This window comes from Drosophila tropicalis, unplaced genomic scaffold, assembly GCF_018151085.1.
Source record: "Drosophila tropicalis isolate 14030-0801.00 unplaced genomic scaffold, ASM1815108v1 contig_845, whole genome shotgun sequence".
Classification (NCBI taxonomy): domain Eukaryota; kingdom Metazoa; phylum Arthropoda; class Insecta; order Diptera; family Drosophilidae; genus Drosophila; species Drosophila tropicalis.
Window position 1 is genome coordinate 4,091,153 of NW_027173338.1, and position 19,451 is coordinate 4,110,603.

At 36.3% G+C, this 19,451-nt stretch overlaps 4 protein-coding genes across 4 annotated transcripts; all 4 read right to left on the bottom strand.

Moving 5' to 3' along the window:
- Positions 1 to 2,876: 2,876 nt before the first annotated feature.
- LOC137581295 (holotricin-3-like) lies at positions 2,877 to 3,511 on the bottom strand. The gene has a single exon (XM_068295503.1). The coding sequence runs from the start codon at positions 3,484 to 3,486 to the stop codon at positions 2,959 to 2,961; it is 528 nt and encodes a 175-aa protein (XP_068151604.1). The 5' UTR covers positions 3,487 to 3,511; the 3' UTR covers positions 2,877 to 2,958.
- A 3,033-nt stretch (positions 3,512 to 6,544) lies between these two features.
- On the bottom strand, positions 6,545 to 7,136 carry LOC137581039 (ctenidin-1-like). Its single transcript, XM_068295197.1, has one exon. It carries the CDS (start codon positions 7,118 to 7,120, stop codon positions 6,614 to 6,616), a length of 507 nt encoding a protein of 168 aa, XP_068151298.1. The 5' UTR covers positions 7,121 to 7,136; the 3' UTR covers positions 6,545 to 6,613.
- Positions 7,137 to 9,756: 2,620 nt separating this feature from the next.
- Positions 9,757 to 10,257, bottom strand: LOC137580714 (ctenidin-1-like). The gene has a single exon (XM_068294828.1). It carries the CDS (start codon positions 10,255 to 10,257, stop codon positions 9,757 to 9,759), a length of 501 nt encoding a protein of 166 aa, XP_068150929.1.
- Positions 10,258 to 17,047: 6,790 nt separating this feature from the next.
- LOC137581058 (uncharacterized) lies at positions 17,048 to 18,616 on the bottom strand. The gene has a single exon (XM_068295222.1). It carries the CDS (start codon positions 18,613 to 18,615, stop codon positions 17,152 to 17,154), a length of 1,464 nt encoding a protein of 487 aa, XP_068151323.1. The 5' UTR covers position 18,616; the 3' UTR covers positions 17,048 to 17,151.
- Positions 18,617 to 19,451: the final 835 nt, after the last annotated feature.

The window sequence follows — 19,451 nt, forward strand, 5'->3', positions numbered from 1 at the left end:
GTCGTGGTGGTGGTCACGGTCATGGTCATGGCCGTGGTCTTGGCCGGTAAAATGTTTTCCCCGATGTACATATGTATAGACAATAAATCGAAATTTTGAAAAAAAAAATATGAAAAGGATGTGCCACAAATCAATTAAGAATCCTATTTTTTTGAGGTTTTTCGAGCTTAAACCACATAAATTTGGTATCAAACGCTGCCAGAGTAGACGAATATTCCTCGATTTTATAATAAACAGTAAAATATTTGGCTGCCAGAGCGGTCAAACAACGCGCCAAACAAAACAACAGACTGGCAACACCATAATCCATAAGAAAGAGCGTTTGCCAAAACTGAAATCTCGCTTTAGTCGACTTTTCCATTCTTCAACACTGAAATCTCGAGTAGCTTAAGTAAATGTTTACCGTTAATATTTAAAAAGAGGAGTCCATGACCATTCAGATATGAAAACTAGTGCCTTTAATTGTCACAGAAACTGAATTGCTAGAAACAACTTTCAAGAGTTTTGATGCCTATATCGGAAAAACGAAACCTTAGACTCAAAGAGCTCTCTAGATGTTGGAAGTGAGCTGATTTAATGAACACAAATGTTAATATCAGCTGACAAAAAGAACAGTAATAACAGCTTGTGAATCTAAGGCTAACTTTAGTTATGGAAGTGTGTGGGCTGATGATCAATTAGAGCCCCAAAGGATTCTACATTCTCTACACATTTTAGTTGATTGCCAAACTATAATGGCCTCTATAAGGTTTCATATTGAACGGGTGTTTGATTTGAATTCTCGGCTTTCATTTATCATCGATTGGTTTTGTTGGACCTCAAATTTGAAAAGCAGTCAAGGTTTCAGCAGGATTAAGTTCCTGTCATTATGATGAGGAAATAGGCAAATCCAGATTGCACTTTTCCGAGGTGCGACTTTACAGGAGAGACTAAGATCTGGGGTATGCGGTGTGGAGGAGAGATTGATTTCGGTAAAAGAAAGAGTACGTATACACAGCATAGTAAGATCTATTCAAAGAGATTAACCCGGGATTAATAGAATAATGAAAAACAAAGTTTCATCTTTGGATTGTCCTAGCTGAAATTAAAAACGAATTTTCAAATATTTTTAGTATTTAAATATTTAAATTCTTTGATAATGACAAAAGATATTGGAAAAATCGTTTTCATATGTATACAATATAACTCTGTTGTATATACGATAACCTTTAGATTAAGTTATTAACTAAAAGAGAGCTCTTCCTATCTGAAAAGCGCGAAGCCATCCATTGAGAAGAATACAGTAACCCAGTACAAATACCTTTTTACCTCTTACAAAAAGAAGATCAGATAATACAGATTTTCTCCATAACTGGTGTTGTTGGTGACGTCAAATTTCGATTCGGATCCGTTCACTAAAAAATTTAGTCGGATATGCCGCAGTCTGTCCAGCCGAAATATAAAGACAATTAATAATCAAATTCATTTTTGTTTTGTGCTGATTTGTTCAAGTGGTTTGCAAACAAATTAAAAATTATCAAAATAATTAAACAAACCTGAGCCAAGAAAAAGAAAGAAGCAATAGACGCCTGGGTTTCCCCAAAAAGACGACCACATTTTGAATTATTTATAATCTATTTTTCTATTAGGAAATAAAGTAACATCACATTGGAATATGGAGGACTTCAAATTAAGGTCACAAGGTTATAGAAGGTACTTATCGGCCAAATCCGCCTTGTCCACCGAAACCACCGCCACCGAATCCTGGGCCGCCACCGAATCCTGGGCCGCCACCGAATCCTGGGCCGCCACCAAAACCACCGCCTTGGCCGCCTCCGAATCCACCGCCACCTGGACCACCGCCGAAACCGCCGCCTCCTGGACCTCCGCCGAATCCACCGCCACCGCCTCCAAATCCACCTCCTGGACCGCCTCCGAATCCCCCCACCTGGGCGGCCTCCAAATCCACCACCTGGACCGAATTGTGGCATGGCCGTGGCTACGGACAGGACGAACGATAATGCTATCAGGATCTTCATTTTGAGAAGTGTTTCTCAGGTGAGTGAGCTTACGGAACTTAAAGTGATTAGCCCTGGCCGACGGCTTTTATAGCAAATCGAATCGAGACAAAATACAAAAAAAAATTCAACGAAATTGCTTACAAAAATAGTCAAAGTAGATGTTGATCCATAAAGTATAGTTAGACACGTGGTCGAGTCGTGATAGATTTCGAAAATCAGACCGGTTCAGGTTTCTTTCTCTTTCAAGCTCTCTTTGCGACTTGATACACAAACGGCGATCAAATGATTCCTCTCTACTCTTATCCATAAAGGAATTAGTCGAAATGTGATGCACACTTTCATCATCCTCGTTGCTGCGACGAAGTGAATAAGTGTGAATATATATTTATATATTCAAGTCATTCGAACTAACTTAAATTCTAGTAGGGTAAATCTAATGAATGTCAAAATGGTATGACAATTATGATCAAAGAATCTTGAGCAAGTAATAAGCATATATTCTCTTGATTACTTATCACAAATAAATATTTTTTTGCATTAGATGGAATTAAAGTTTGAGGTGATAACTTTGACCAAAATATGAATTGTACATATCCGACTGTTTGTTTTCTAAATTCTGGTAAAAACCAGATAAGTCTATTGTTTTGTTGGTTTGGTTAGTTCGTTGCCAATAATAATCATGGAATAGAGAATCTTCACATATTAAGTGTGAATATTTGTGGATATTACATTTTAAAAAATAAAAGATACACAAATTGACGAATAGGCTATATATAAAAGCTAAAAAGAACCATCTGAAATAATTGACTTTGGGGTAAGGGAAGTGAATTCTTGTTTAAATAAATAATGCATTGAATAAACAAAATATAACAATAATTTGTGTGTTTTTGTACATTTTATTTTTACTTTTAATAATCTACAAAATAATTAAATTACTAGAAATAGTTCGAAGAATTTTCTATTTGCCGAAAGATTCAGCGTTTGCATTAGCGTTAGCGTTAGCGTTAGCGCCACCGAAGCCATTGCTCTCAGCATTAGCGTTGGCATTGGCATTGGCGTTGCCACCACCGAATCCATTACCCTTGGCAACGGCATTGGCATTAGCATTGGCATTGGCATTGGATTCGCCACCGAAATTGTTGCCGAATCCACCTTGGCCGCCTGGACCGCCGAAGTTACCGCCTTGGTTTGGGAATCTGCCTGGACCGCCAAAGTTACCTGGACGACCACCTCCGAAACCACCTTCGGGACCTCCGAAACCACCTCCGAAACCGCCTTCAGGACGACCGAATCCACCTCCTTGGCCTCCAAAACCGCCTTGGGGACCACCGAATCCACCTCCGGGACCTCCAAATCCAGGACCACCGAAGTTGCCTTGGCCTTCACTTTCAGCATTAGCGTTGGCATTGGCGTTCGCGTTGCCACCAAACTGTGGAGCCGCTGAGGCCACAGCCAGGATAATAGCCAGACAAACAAAGACCTTCATGACGATTTCTGCCGCTTCTAATCAAGTGAATAGACAAACTTAACTCTTAAACGCCGTCCCCAACGGCTTATATACCCACAAAAATTCTACTCGATTCAACGAAAGACATAACTAATTAGCATATAAACGATACCCGAAAAAAAAAACTATACAAAATGTTAATATCATTATCATCTTCATTATGATCATATTTAAAATCATTGGCGCTAAGCCAGACGTTGTAGATGTCCAAGTTATAATAAAATGCATTTAGATGTGAGGAAAGTTTTTGCACAATTAATTTTTGGCTAGAGTTGGCAGACACATGCCACCATATCGTGGTGGTTTTCTAACCGAAATTAAAAAAAAAAAAAACAAAACAAACAAACAAACAAAAACCGGTTTTTCATTTACCGATATGAATAATTCTTTGCCAACTGATGATAATGATAGAGATGAGACATCAAATTTTTGTTTGAGTACTTTTTCTATCAGTAAGCATTTTGGCAAACATTTATTGGGTATATCAGCTATCAATGTAAGCAAATGTTTTTTTCATTTTTCATGATCACACCCTTACGATCAAAATGGCCGTTTCATAGTAATAGAGGAATTGGCTTTTCAATGAAATCTTTCAAATTAGGATTTTGCGGGATGTTATCCTGAAAAATTTGATTTCAATAACCTCTAAAATCAAAGTTAAGCTCAATTTGACTTAAACATATACAGTTGCAAAATTTTTATGGTAGAAAAGGCTATAGACCATACTTCTGGCGTCCACAGGACCTGGAATTTAACTCCAAATATACCCTAGAGTCTAGAATAAGTGTCCTTAGTATGGGGCTGTTTTTCTTATTATGGTGTCGGTCACATATTAGTCCACAAATCGATTATGGATCAGCAAGATCATGTAAATATCTTATCGACGGTGTTGCCACTATACGCTGAGGATAATATACCGCTAATATGAGCCTTTAACAGGAGATCGGCCCAAAGCACACCAGTAAGAAAGCCAGGCAGTGGTACTTAGCGAACTATCCAAATGTAATTAAGTGGCTGGCACAGTCTCCAGACCAAAACTACATTGAAAATCTTTGGTCTGATTTCATTACCAACAAAAATTGAGAAGTTTTGGGAAGTAATCCAGGAGTCCTGGGTAAAAATAACGGTCAAATGCTGTCTAGACCTGGTTGACTATTGAGTCAAGACGATGTGCAGCGGTTATTGCCAATAAGAGCAATGCAACCAAGTATTAAGTGTATAATTTAATAATATTTTGAATATCTTATCACTTATTAATTAATTTTGTTTTTTGTCTTTGTTTTTTAATTTTAAGTAAATATTTAACAAGTGGTGCTATTTTTAGTTTCGGGTATTTTTTGAGTATATCAAGAAGTTTTATAAAAATAAAAGTTGGATATTGATAGAATTTTTTGCATCCATTAGTAGGAAATATTCTACGTTCAAAAACATATTCACATGTTCCTTGAACCTTAAAATAAGTCTAGGAATCATTTGAACACATTACCTCAGGAAGTGGTGTTATTTTTATGTACAGCTACATATATTCTCATTCAATCATTTTGATTAAGAAACTGGCAAAGCAAATTTATAAGAGCGTGAACACATTCTACATTCTACACATTCTTCTATTTGCAGAGTATCATCAAGACAATTTTAAAAATTTGTATTGCAATTATCTATTTGATGATGTGTACTCTGGGTTTACTTATAGACAAGGAAGCATTTTTTTTTTTTTTTTTGGGAAACAGGTCTTTTTATTATTAAGGGATTTGTTTTGTTTTCGGTTTATTATCATTAATAATTTATTATTAAAATGTTACATGGAACTTGTTGAACCAGTTTTCATTTCAGCGGTGATTGGCCTAGAACCCGCACAAGTCTCTAGAATATTAACATTAATTTAATGGTCTTGCGTTCTTTATTTTTTATACATTGCCTAACGGTTTATTATTATTATTTTTGTTTATTTTTTTTTGTCAACAAAGGTTTATAAATGTATGTAAAATATGTATTCTTTATCATTCGAAATTTTGAATTGAATTGAATTGAATGAAGATTCCCTTTTCAAGGATTGCTTAAGAAGGATTTTAATTACTGTTCGACAACATTTCGGACAAACTATGACAATCGTGTCAAAAATAACAAAGGTATTAATATAAAGTTAATCGATCGATCCCATGTTATTCAATGGTCTAAGAGGAGTTTGAGTTGATTTAGACTAACAAATGGTCGAAAACGTTTAATCTAAAATAAAAAAAAAAAAACACAATTTAAATTGTACGCATAAGTTTTTCTAAATCCTCCGCACTTTATACACTGAACTAGGTGTCACCTAGTCGTTATTCCAAATATACTTATATTTTTTTTAAATATTTACTTAATTAATGAATTGAAAACAAAAAAAATATTTACTCCGCAATTCACTTAAAGACAAGGAAGTATATTTTAGAAAACAAGTCACATTATTAATAAGGGTTTCGCCTGTTTTAGTCTGTTGTCTACCTCTAAAAAAATTACGTTACATTGAACTTGTTGAACTAGTTTGCATTTGATCGTCGATTGGCCTGGAACCCGCACAAGCCCCTAGAAAATTAACACAAATTTTATTGGAGTACAAACTCTTCCGTCTAACGTTGTGTTTTTTAGTTATCTACTTTTGCTTAACGGTTTTTGATTTTGTATATTTGCAATGTAAATTAATGTGAAGAGAGTTCCAGAGAATAAAATGGATATGAATAAATTATTAAAATCTGATGACGTGAGTAACACGGAGTTGACTTTTTAAATCATTGAACAACCTGTGGGGACAAAAAGCTGTTTGCTACGAAAGTGATTCGATCATTGTGGTTCGATTGTTTCGCTTTCTGTGGCTCAGTAAAGAACTAGTTCCGTCAAAATGATCTAGTTTCTTTTTGAAGTGGAGAAAGGGTGGTAAATGACGACCTTTTGGAAATGTTTAAGATCATTTCGGTCACATAGGTTAAAGCAAACTGCCAAAAATTATTTTTGGAAACTAATGAGATCACCTTAATAGGATTGTCATTTGTCATCGATATTAAATTCTTAAATCTTTCTTGTATTTTATTCACAGTCATTTACTTATAAATTATGTCACTATATTGTCTTAGCCGAAACGTCCACCGCTGGAAGCGGCTGCCGAGGAACTTGAAGAGGCTGAGGAACCGCCGCGTCCACCACCGCCAGCCGATGCACTTGAGGAAGCTGAGGCTGAAGAAGAACCACCGCCGCCACCTCCGAATCCAGGACCGCCTCCAAATCCGCCACCTCGGTTTCCACCAAAGCCACCGCCAAATCCAGGACCGCCTCCAAATCCAGGACCGCCTCCAAAACCTGGACCGCCTCCAAAGCCTGGACCGCCTCCAAAGCCTGGACGACCGCCAAAGCCACCTCCGAATCCAGGACCGCCTCCAAATCCGCCACCTCGGTTTCCACCGAATCCACCGCCAAATCCAGGACCGCCAAATCCAGGACCGCCAAAACCTCCAGGTCTACCGCCACCACCAAATCCTTGAGCCTGTGCATTTGCATTCGCATTTGCGTTAGCATTTCCAAATTGTGGGGCGGCTGATGTCACCGCCACCAAAAAAATTCCCAATATAAATAATTTCATGTTAACACTTCAAGTTCAAATCAGAAACTTAATAATTTCAGGCGACGAGTGTTGTCTTTTATAGTTGCAATCCGTTTGGGAGATACTCTCTTTCTCTCGGTGTGTGCCAAAACGGGGAAGTCACCGCACCGAATTAGCCACAACAAGGGAAACAACAAACACATGTGAAAGATCTATCAAATTAATAATATCAATAGCTTGGCCCATTAACAAGTTAATAGTGATGGGAAGGCAGGTGGTGGCAGGTGGTGCGGTGTGTATCTCCTACCCTAAACGTCAAACATTGGCATTTCGGTCTCGCACTATTGATTGTAATGACGATTAACCGGTTTGTTGATACGATTCCGTAGACCAAAACACAAAAAAATCACCATAGACGTGCCCCTTCTCTCCGAATAGAGATGAGACAAAAGATGATGCCAACGACTAACAAGAACTAAATTATTTTACAAATATATATAACAATTATTCCTCTGACTTAAACAATTATTAATAATAGCACAGTTTGCTTTTATACAATCTTAATTATTATCGTATCAGGAGAAGGTTAAGAAGTGAATTCAGCTACCGAATTTATTTGAGATCAGTTTGTCAAACAAAAAATTGAATGATTCACAATGATTAATTAATTAAAGGAGATTGAAAAATTCAAGCAGGATCAAATTTTAAGAAATAATCTCTTTTTAATCTCTTTAAAAATAATTTTTAATATTTAAAAACTTTAATTCACTTAAACATAGGGACTTTTAAGCAATTAGGTACTGAAACTTGCTCACCCAATTATTGGCATTGAAATCTTTTCTATTTGTTTATTGTCTAGAGAAAAAAATCACCCGAAAATAAATAAAAGAAAATAATAAATTAGCATGCATAATTTAACCGGACTTAATTATGTTAAAACTTCTGTTTTTCTTATTTTTTTACTTCTGCCCATCTGCTGAGCGCCATTTCGCAGTTTTACTTTTTTATTTATTCGTTTGGGGCTCTTTATTAGTCCAAAACGTGTATTTTTGGCAATAACAACAATAATAATAAAAGAAAATGTAAATTATACTAATTAGTTATAAGCAAAATATTCAAAACAAATTTGAATTTTAAATTATATCAAAATGATTTATATATTGTTTGTGCCTCTTGTGAAATTATAAACATCGTCATCGCCGATATATAAAAAAAAGGAGTACAAAGTTCTATAATAACTAATGAAGAATGTGCTAAAGAATTTTTGATATTTCAACTGGCAAAGAATTAATGCCACAATGGGAGTTGTATTTATGTTGTGTATTTAAAAACATTTTAAAGTAAAAATATTCACTATGATTTTCATTAGTTTTTCACTTAAAATGTTACTATTTGATTTGGGCATTGATCAGATAACTTCAAAAGTCTTTGGTATGTGGTTTATAAGATTTCACTCTTTTAATCTTTATTATGATTCCATTTATAGTTTAGGAGTTTAGAAATGTCTGTAAGTAGGATGATAACTGGCATCAATTTTGGAATTCATTTCTCTTACAATTTTCATGTTCTTAACTTCTGACATCTTTATTATAATGCTTATCTGAATATTTTCCTAAATATTATTAGTTCAGCAGTATACCATGCGTATACGTTATTTTTTGAAAAGTTTTTATTCCATAGGGTGAAATGTATGTAACAGATAGAAGGAAGGAAGGAAATTTGGTATATAGACTCGTGTGGTATGTAAAGTGATTAAGTTTATTTTAAATTTTTGCCACGCCCCTTTCCGCCCCCACAATTTAAAAAAAACCGTTTATCTCAATAACTTTTCCAGCTAGAGACACCATATTTGGTATCTATATTTGCTTAGTAAATGCGTATGTGTGAAGATTTTGCCACGCCCCTTTTCGCCCCAATAATTTAAAAAAAATTGGTTATTTCCCTTATTTTTCTACCTTATGCAATCAAATTTGTCACACTTAAATTAAATACCAATTATCCAGCAAAATACCAGAATTGGATCAAAATCTGACAAAAAATAGTCGAGTTATGGGGGCGCCAGGGTGCTCGTATGTTTGAGTGAGCTAGATACTAAGATATGCTTGTAAAAAGCATGTGAAAATGCATTTGTTTAATAAACTTGAAATATTTGCTCTACTGGTGTATAGTATACCTAAATCGGCGAGACGACTTACTTAATTCATTTTACTTGAAATTAGAACAAAAGTATCCTAATATGTTTTTTAAGATTTTAGACATACAAAAAAAAAGAGAAGGTTAAAAAAAATATGTTTTTCCGCCCCTTTTAAGGCAGTTTAGTTAGTTATTGAGTTTATCAAATATTTTTGGTAACTACTTAAATGCTTATTATTGTAGCTAAAAACTATCTTTCAGATATGTATATATACAAATAATATGCAAAATGGATATTATATATGCACCAAATATAGTTGAAAGTGTGCAAAAATATTTTTATGATATGCCTCTGCTATATACGTAAACACTTAACGACTTTTTTTCGTATACGATCAAATTAAAGAATATATATATTTTTCTTGATCATTCTTAAACGTGTTTGTATCACACACAATATCGTCAGACTTTTTTTTTATAATTTAGATTAACATTAAAATTTACAGCTTAAGCAACTAAAATCGAAATATATCTTTTCGATTTCAGCCATACAAAAATCCACCGCCATTCGCTGCAGCACTAGCTGAAGATGACGCGGAGGCAGCACCACCACCAGCAGCTGCTGCCGCTGCACTGGATGAAGCTGATGCACCGCCAGCACCACCGCCTCCCCCAGCAGCAGCTGCGGACGAGGCACTTGACGCTCCACCTCCAAAGCCGCCGCCACGTCCACCACCGTGTCCGCGATGCCGATGACCACCTCCAAAGCCGCCTCCGAAACCAGGGCCACCTCCAAATCCAGGGCCACCTCCAAATCCAGGACCACCGTAGTAACCAGGTCCTCCATAGCCGCCCGGGCCAAATCCAGGTCTGCCAAAACCACCGGGACCGCCACCATAGTAACCACCGGGACCACCACCATAGTAGGCTCCAGGGCCGCCAAATCCACCGCCAAATCCGGGTCCGCCGAATCCAAACTGCGGTCTTGCCCAGGCGCCCAGCAATAATAGGGCTAAACAACAAATTGCTAACAAAGTCTTCATTGTCAATAACAAAACTGAACTGATGTGCGAATCGAGTGATGCCAAAAGTATTTATACCAAAAGCAAAAAATAAAAAAAAGAAATACAGTTGAAGGCTTACCGGTTTTTTCTCTCCTTTTTTTTGTTGTTGCTTAAAGTGCTTTTATTTCTAATTATCAAGCATTGGAGATGCTTGAATTTTTGGTAGTCTCTGTGGTTCCCCGCCCTCTTTCAATTCATACTTGCTTGACATATACCCAGGAGCGGTCTAAGACCGCAGAGGTTCAATGACCGACAGTCGCGTGCAGTGAGTTAAAGTAGCAAGAATTATGGCAAGAGATAAGCCGGAGTTTTGAAATGAATATAATTAAATAACTATATGAATATAAACTATTATCGTCAATGTTTTTGAATCATTTTAAGTCCATCATTCATGAACCGCTCCTGCCCATAAATCTTAAAATATCTCATCACCCATTCAAAAACTATGTTTACCTCTCATAATATGTTAACAAGTATTGATATATTTACAAAAACTTTACTCAACAGTTTCTTCCCTTCCTGATCTGCGTAATTCCCAGATGCCGATGATGATCATATGACAAGTTCAACTTGAAGAGTTTATTCGCCTCTTTTTGGTTTCTTTTTGAAGCCGCATACTAAACGAAATAAACAAATGACGAATAAAAAAGCGGTTTTGATGGCGCTGTTTGAGAGTTTTGATCTAATATAGTATATATCGTATATACATATGTAGGAGACAAAGATAAATGGGATGTTAATTTTTTTTTGAGTTTTGGCACATGTGTAAAATGTCATCTTGGCCAGTGAGACTTCAAACAATTTTGATAAATGAAATTGAATCCATTTGAATACGAGAGGAAGTTGATGAGTTTTGTAAAAGATTTACCAATTAATTAGTTGTTAATGTAATAAAAAGAGAAGTAGAGAATCAACTATTCGTTGATCTAATTCGATTTGAAAAGGGTTTTGGTAACTTTGCGAAAATAACTTATAAACTTTCCCCCCTTTCGACGTGTTTACTTTTTTAGATTTTGGTCCTTTTAGTTGAGAATTATGAAAATTGAATCAGAATTCAGCCAAATATGACTCGAAAATGTATTATTATTACTTTTTACACAAAAATATACACATGTACTTACATATCTAAGTACTTTTTTGTCTTCTCATATTATCTTAAGTCTCAAGAGCCCACTAAGTACATACATCTTCAAGCCATCAGTTTTAAAGTACTGACAAGGTTAATATTACTCGATGATATATCAGGTCAGTGACTGTAAGTTTTTTTGAAGAGACTATTGAATGACTTCAGTTTTCAAATCTTGTAGTCGACTTCCGATTTGTTAAGTTCTCGAAATTTATGTAATCCTCATTCACTTACTTGAAGCCAATCACTTAATATGCAAAATTATCTGGTATCTAAGAGATATCCCACCTTTCTAAGCTTCAAAGAGAATCATTTCTGAAAGTCCTATCTAATTGTCAGCATCGAGTCTGTTTTTTGCTTTCAATATAATTATATAAGTTTCCCAACAAAACCAGCCGCCTCGGGCCTTACACAATTAATATAAACATAAAAAAAAATAAAGTAACAAAAGAAAACGATGCTCAACATTAAGTTTTTGGCAAACAAAATAAAAATAAACAAAAAAAAAAAAAAATTTAACCGGTTTTATTTCAATAATTATGTGAATTTTTATAAGCCGGCTTTTTGCATAAATAAAATGAAGTTTGGGGGGCAGAGAAATTAATTTATTTATCATTGAAATGTGATTTTTTTGTACATTTTGGACATCATTATCTAATTTCCAATGGACTTCCCCTTTGTGAGTAAATAAAAAGAAAAAATATGGCAAAAAGTCGGCGAAAATCTGTGAAAAATAAAACCAATTTTCACCGCTAACCGTGACGTTTGGGAAAACCCCTCTGAGATGGATGAGTTGTCTAATGTGTGATCTTTGGCTTAGATTTGTGTGACGACATTGAAACTGGTTTTACCAGTTTCTTTTGTTGTTTAGAATGATTTGTGTTTTGGCTGCTTGGCTTTTATTTTGCCGTATATACTATATTTTTATTAATATTATTTGGTGTTGTTTTATTGTTGTTTTTCATTAACAATTGAGCATTAAACATTTTGATTATAATCACTCGAAGTGTATGTGTGTGTGTTTGATGGGGAATTTTGTTTGGGTGATTTTTATTTTCTTCTTTAATATGATCTAATGATTGAGGTAAATAGTTAGCAAAAGTTTGTATACTTCGGAGGGTAAGAGTGAAAAGAAAGATATACAGTGAGAGACGCCAATTCGCACCTCTCTCTGAGTTTTACTTAAAGAGTTGTCATTGTCACGGGAAATAAGTGAACCTGAGATTGAAATTCTCTAGATGGATGTGGGCCAATGGGACAAAAAAACATAGACTTTGATTTCAAACAATTTTAAGCTTAAACAAAAAATTTATAAATATTTATTTCGGTTAATCAAAACACTTTCTAACTTTAATCTGAATTTTATTATCAAATATCAAATCCATCTGATTTTTGCATTTTAATCCATTATTGAATCTTGTGCCACTCGTTTTTATTATTGTTTTTTTTATATTTGAAACACAGAAGCTGTTTTTGAATTTATTTTTTAGGAGAGAGTGTATCCAAAACTTTAAATAATGTTTTAGGAAAACTAAGCTTAGAAAAATCACAGTTTGGCAGATCGGAATCCAAAGAGTAAAGAAGTCTTTCAACTGAAATACTAATAAATACTAATAATATTACAAATATTGCTTTAGTTGTTTATTAATAAAAAAAAAAAAATTTCAATGAAAATCTAAAATCGTAAAATCTCTTTTAACCATAAACATTTCCAAGTTTATATATATTATAAGGCTAGTCAATTAAGACATTAGTTATTAATAATTATTTTAAACAATGATTTGTATTTACAAGCAAAGTAAAATGGAATAGAATATTCTCTGTTAATGGCTTGAATTAACTTTAAATTTTCCTATAATCATAAGCGACACACTCGATCGAAGACAAACAAACAACTAATATTGATATTTGAATGCGCATCATTGGCATTTTGTGTGACAAAAACTAATATTAATTTATTTTTTCCCCAGTTAAATGCCAATTAAATAGTCTAAGCTGTCAAGTGAATAAAAATCATTTTAAATAAAAACCGAAACGATGATTATGTCTGCTTCTGTTAAACGAATTTAGATGCAATATTTATATACTTGTGTATAAATGTTTATTTATTTAATTTAATGTCAATAATAAACTTAATTGAAAATATTTTGTTTATTAAAAGCAATCAAATTGAAATCTTTTACAGTAGATCTCACATACGAGAATACATACTTATATGTATGCCCTCCTATATGTATGTATTAATAACTGAATATTATGGCAAACGAAATAAAATGCCAACTAATGAACGTCATGTTAATTATGTAAACTCATATACGGATACTTAGGTTCGGTATGGGCATGAGCTGAAACCAATGCGCAAAAATTTTGTAATAAATACAAAATATTTTGCACAATTTTCACCGACATCGTTTATTGTTTTTTCACAATTTTAGCATTGAAATTTTCATTTGCTATCAAATTGAATTACCCACCGATTTTTGGCAGGCATGCAAAAATCTTTTCAATTATGTTAAGGCTAATGAACAAAGCGTACAATTCAAGGGGTAAGGGGGTGTCAGTGTGTGCATGTTGATATATAAAGCTACTGCAACGTTATGCCATGTATGCATTTTGAATTATTTAATTTTAATTAAAAATCTGCGTCTAGCCCATACACAACAAAATGTTGCCTACTTTCAGGCGCGTGCAGAATTTTAATCTGTATTTGAGCTGAATCAAGTTTTGATGCAATTTCTGTTTGAAAACCACTTTTTCACTGATTTCAACTTATTGTTAGGTATTATAATTAAGTTGGAACTACCTCAGTTTAAGTATATAAGATTCTTATGATAAACTTTTGGTTTAACTTAAGTATCTTCCATTGTAAAGATTAAAACAGTTGAATTGATTAAAATTGTTGGAATCGAAATTTATATTTTCATTCGTTTTTTTTTTTCGGATATAAATTCTGATATCATTCAGAGATCGAAAAAAGAGAATATAAAGAACGAGAACTGCCCTGCAAATTTATTAAAACATTTTTATTACAATTTGTCAAAAGTGTGACGAAGTTCAAAACGCTTTGGATACGGCAAATCTATCATTGTAGCATGAAGAAAATAGAAAAGTATTGCAAAATTATTTCATAATTGAGACGACAACAAGCTGCTACGTTATACTGCCAATTCTTTGATTGAAGCAAAATGTTTAGTATTAATCATAATATGGGTAATAATTACAGTAAAATCATAAAAATAATAACTTAAAACTGATTATTAATTCTCTTTCAGTTCTTGTGATTATAGTCATAGGCAACCTGATTGGGTTTTATTGTATGGTCAAACTAATCACGATACCTCTGCGTATCGATGATTTCGATAGTTACAGACCCAAAATGGAAAATGCAGTGAAACAGACTAAAATGTAAAGAAAACAAAGGTTAATAGGTAATAGGTTTAATTATAAGAAATGTAACCTTATGCCTAAACTACTGTGAAAAGCAATACGATTTGCAAAGAATTTTAGAGTCAATTTATGTGGAACTGTTAAGGCCACAAACAAGTCGCTCTAAAATTTTGCTCTTGATAAATAATGACAGCAAAAACAGTTGCCTACTTACAGGCACAAATTTAAAAGCTTATTGTTAGATTACACTATGGAAAAATAGACAATTTTTATTGAAATATTATACTTTAGTATATTTATATTTGAATAATAATTCGGATGTGATTTCTTTTTTGACTTTCACTTTAATTTTTCTTCATTCATTGGTTTCTCTATAATCTTTGGCTGGCTTACTTGCTAATTTATGTATATGAAAGAAAACGGAAAACAACAAATTAAAGTTAGAAATTTGTAATAACTTCCCAAATCCAAGCACATACAAATAAAATCTGTAAATATTAAACCAATCATGGGTATAATTACCTGCGTGGATTCATTTCGCTGAAGCTTTTCTTCTTAGAAATCCAAGAACGTATCACAAAACTTTAGCGGATATATCTAATGTAAGTAAACTTTTCATAACTTTTTTGGGATTCATAAGGACACACACTCCTGACACTCCCCCACACTCCCACTTTCACACAGTCCTAGCCTTCCTTAGCTTAGCAACACATTAAAACTTCTGACTGAAAACTGTCTCAAAGTCACATCAAGTGGCCTTGATGAAATACTTATGTTAGGTATTTAGTTAGGTAGAGCGAAAGAGATTTTTGCATAAAGTTTTCATCAAAATGAATGCCCCATTTGTGGCCCCACATAAATCTCTTTAAATGGCTTTGCAAAAATCTCTATTCTATTCCTTTTTCCGCCATCCAAAAGAAAACATAGGGTGGGGAAAAAGGGGGAAAAGTATTTATCATTAAGTTTTAGTTGTTGTTGGAAGGAATTGAGCAACAAATTGAAATCTTAAGTAAACTTTTCTACCTCCCAAGACTTTCGCACAAAGTGCACTTTTATTGCCTTTTGGCCAAGAAGAGAGAAAGACCAGAGAACTAGGAGCAGCTGCTTTTGCAGCCATTGGCAATAAAGTTGTAGACCAATTTGCACAAGGACAATGAACCCCTGTGGTGCACTTTAGCACAAGGCCATAAAAGCGATGCGATGGGGCAAATATGTACAACGCCGAGTGGTGCAGTCAGTCAGTCTGTTGGCGGTTTGCCACGACCCTACGTATTCATTGCAACAGTTGTTGCTGCCACCTCCTTCTTTTGTCGATGTAACACAATATTCATTGGATCTTTTGTTGCTCAGCCAAATTTATCGTTGTGGCAATAAAATAAATGTATGTAAATATGTGTGACCATTAGTTTCCCTGTCTAACCATAACTGGTAGTGGTGGACACTCTTCGGAATGTATAGAAATCAGCCAAAGAAGTATAGTTGCCATTAAAATAGACATGTAACCATTTTTGTTATTCAATTTTATTTTTCTAAGTAATCAACGTTTAGCATGATTTAGCTGATTTACATGTTTAAAATAAATGAAAGCTGCTTCTTCATTGTGGCTCAAAAGGGATAAAAAAAACACAGAAATCGTTTTAATCGACAAAATTGTAGCATCCACGACACGGAATGAAATATGACCAAAGAAGATATTATAATAATTTGATCATTGATTTCGGATGGATCATCGACTTTGAAAAATCTAAAGACCTTCAATATAGAATGCTATTTGGATCATACCGCCACGGTGCTCGGTGCACAACTGCTCGGTTTGACTTTGAAAACTCAAGGACTCCGTTTGGTAATAGTTTAAAAAGTCAATCTTAAATTGAACACAAAGAAGTAAGCTTACACATTCAATGCCGATATCAAATCTGGAATGCCTAACAAAATCTAAAAGACAATTCTGTGCATTTTGCATTAAACTAAACACTTTAATCTGAAGTATTGTTCACGTACCATTGGCCAAGATTGTGCCAAGAACCGACAGCAATTGGCTTAATATGCCTTCCGATAATAATGAGATCACTTTTTTCCAGAAACCTATTTAGATTTATGGGCGAGACATAAGTTTTGTATAATTCAGAGTCGCTTGGTGTTGTCTATTGAATACAGAATTTTCAAGTTGTCTTTACATTCAATTCACAATTATTTTTTTTGACAGCAACAAAAAACATGAAATTAAATGCTGAAGTTCCAAAAAAAAATGAATACTTTGATTTGTTTTATAAAAATCTATAGAAAAGACTTAATTTTTATTTAAATTAATACTCGGAATGCAATGGGAACTTGATTATAATTTTCAAAGTCTGAGAAATTTAACCATGATAGCCGCCGCCGCTGCTGGCACCAGCTGTGGCACTGGCACTGGATGAAGCACTGCCGTATCCACCTCCACCGCCGCCGCCGCTGCCAAATTTGCCACCAGATCCGTGCGAGCCATAACCGCCGCCTCCAGATCCATGAGATCCATAGCCACCGCCTCCAGATCCATGAGATCCATAGCCACCGCCGCCGCTGCCACCACCACCGCCGATGCTGCCACCAAAATGACCGCCAAGACCGAGTGGACCGCCACCTAGGTGTCCATGGCCTCCTAAACTTAAGCCGCTTCCACCGCCTTTACCACCTCCGAATGGACCTCCAATCACGGGACCTGGGCCAAAAAGTAAACCGCCTCCTCCATGTGATCCACCACCTGCATGTGCTCCTCCTCCTCCGTGGCCACCTCCTAGTCCAGCTCCTCCTCCTCCGTGGCCACCTCCTAGTCCAGCTCCTCCTCCGTGGCCACCGCCTGGTCCGAATCCTCCACCGATTCCGTGGCCACCGCCTGGCCCGAATCCTCCACCAATTCCATGGCCACCACCTGATCCGAATCCTCCTCCTGCTGACGAGGATGAACCAGCTCCAGCACTTCCACCTCCAATGTCAATGCCACTGCCAGAGTGACCACCGCCTATGGCAGATCCACTTCCACTACTGCCGTAACCACCATGACCACCTTTGCCTCCAGATCCTCCATCACCGCCAATGCCTAATCCTCCGCCAATGCCACCTCCGAGACCAGTGCTAAAGCCGCCTTCGATACCTCCGCCAATCCCGCCTCCGAGCTGTCCGCCTCCATGACCACCTTTGCCTCCGGATCCACCAAATCCACCGGATCCAGCACTGGCACCAGCCGAGGATGAAGATGATCCACCGCCGATTCCACTAGCACCACCGAAGTCGCCACCGATTCCTCCGCCAAGACCTCCAGAACCCCCTTTACCGCCGCCTCCTATTAAGCCGCCAGAGCCTTTATGACCACCGCCGCCTCCAAAAGGACCACCTGCGCCACCGTCAAATCCTTCTCCGCCCCCAAGACCACCTTTGCCTCCGGATCCACCAAATCCACCGGATCCAGCACTGGCACCAGCCGAGGACGAAGATGATCCACCGCCGATGCCACTACCAAAATCACCACCAATTCCTCCGCCGCCTCCAATCAGACCGCCAGAGCCTTTATGACCACCGCCGCCTCCAAATGGTCCACCACCTCCGCCTCCAAGAGAACCAGCTCCCGCTGACGAAGATGCTCCTCCCAGTCCACCTCCTAATCCAGCTCCGCCTCCATAGCCACCACCGCCTCCATAGCCACCACCGCCTCCATAGCCACCGCCTCCACCGTAAGAGCCTGCTGACGCTGACGCAGACGCTGATGCACTACTTCCGCCTCCACCAGAACCATAACCGCCGGCTGATGCCAAAGCCACACACACGCTAAACACAATTATCAGTCTCATTGCAGCAACTGAACTGACTCCCAATGAATTGGCGAGCTTTTATAATAATCCCAGAGAGCACTAGTCACGACATTCTAGCAAAAAACCCGGTTTTTTTTTAGGGTCGCGAAAAAAAATAAAACAAAAACAAAGAGCACTTTCATAATAATTAAGCCAACAAGGGAAAGACAGAGCGAGAGATAGAGAGTGTGATAGAAGAGATTGTGAGAACCAGAGTGAGAAAGGGAAGGCGAAGAGACCCCATCTAGTACATTTATCATCATTTGAATATTGTGTTTGTCTAGAAATTCACGGGAATTCACGGAATACTCTTAACAACAAGCCGACCCATCGATTGGATCGATCGTTGCGTAAATTGCTAATGATTATGCACAGCGGGTACCAATGCCTCAGATAATCTTGATCCAAACACAAAATTATCGAATTAAATGAACAAGGAATCGCCAAAAAGAAAAGGCAATCCATCATCGTAGTAACTAAATGGCAAGAAGAAATAATATCATTGATTCGGTTTCCACTAGAATTTGCTTGAATGCAAAATAAGTTAAATAAAATAATAATAAATTTTCAGACTTAGTAAGCGATAAATTAAAGTGGGCCATGTAGCCATGGTCCGAATTCGGTCTAAACATACATAATTGGCCCAAATAACCACCCTGCTCTCACTTGGTGGATCCAGCTATTTAAGTATCGCATAGTGGAACCCTTAAACCAAAGTTTGAAGAACCTTTTTAACATTTCCTTCCTCGTACATCAACAACACTTAGAAATACCTTGCACTTATTTCATATTTGGATGCATCTAGTAGCAGCATGAGATGACGACCTGTAACCTTT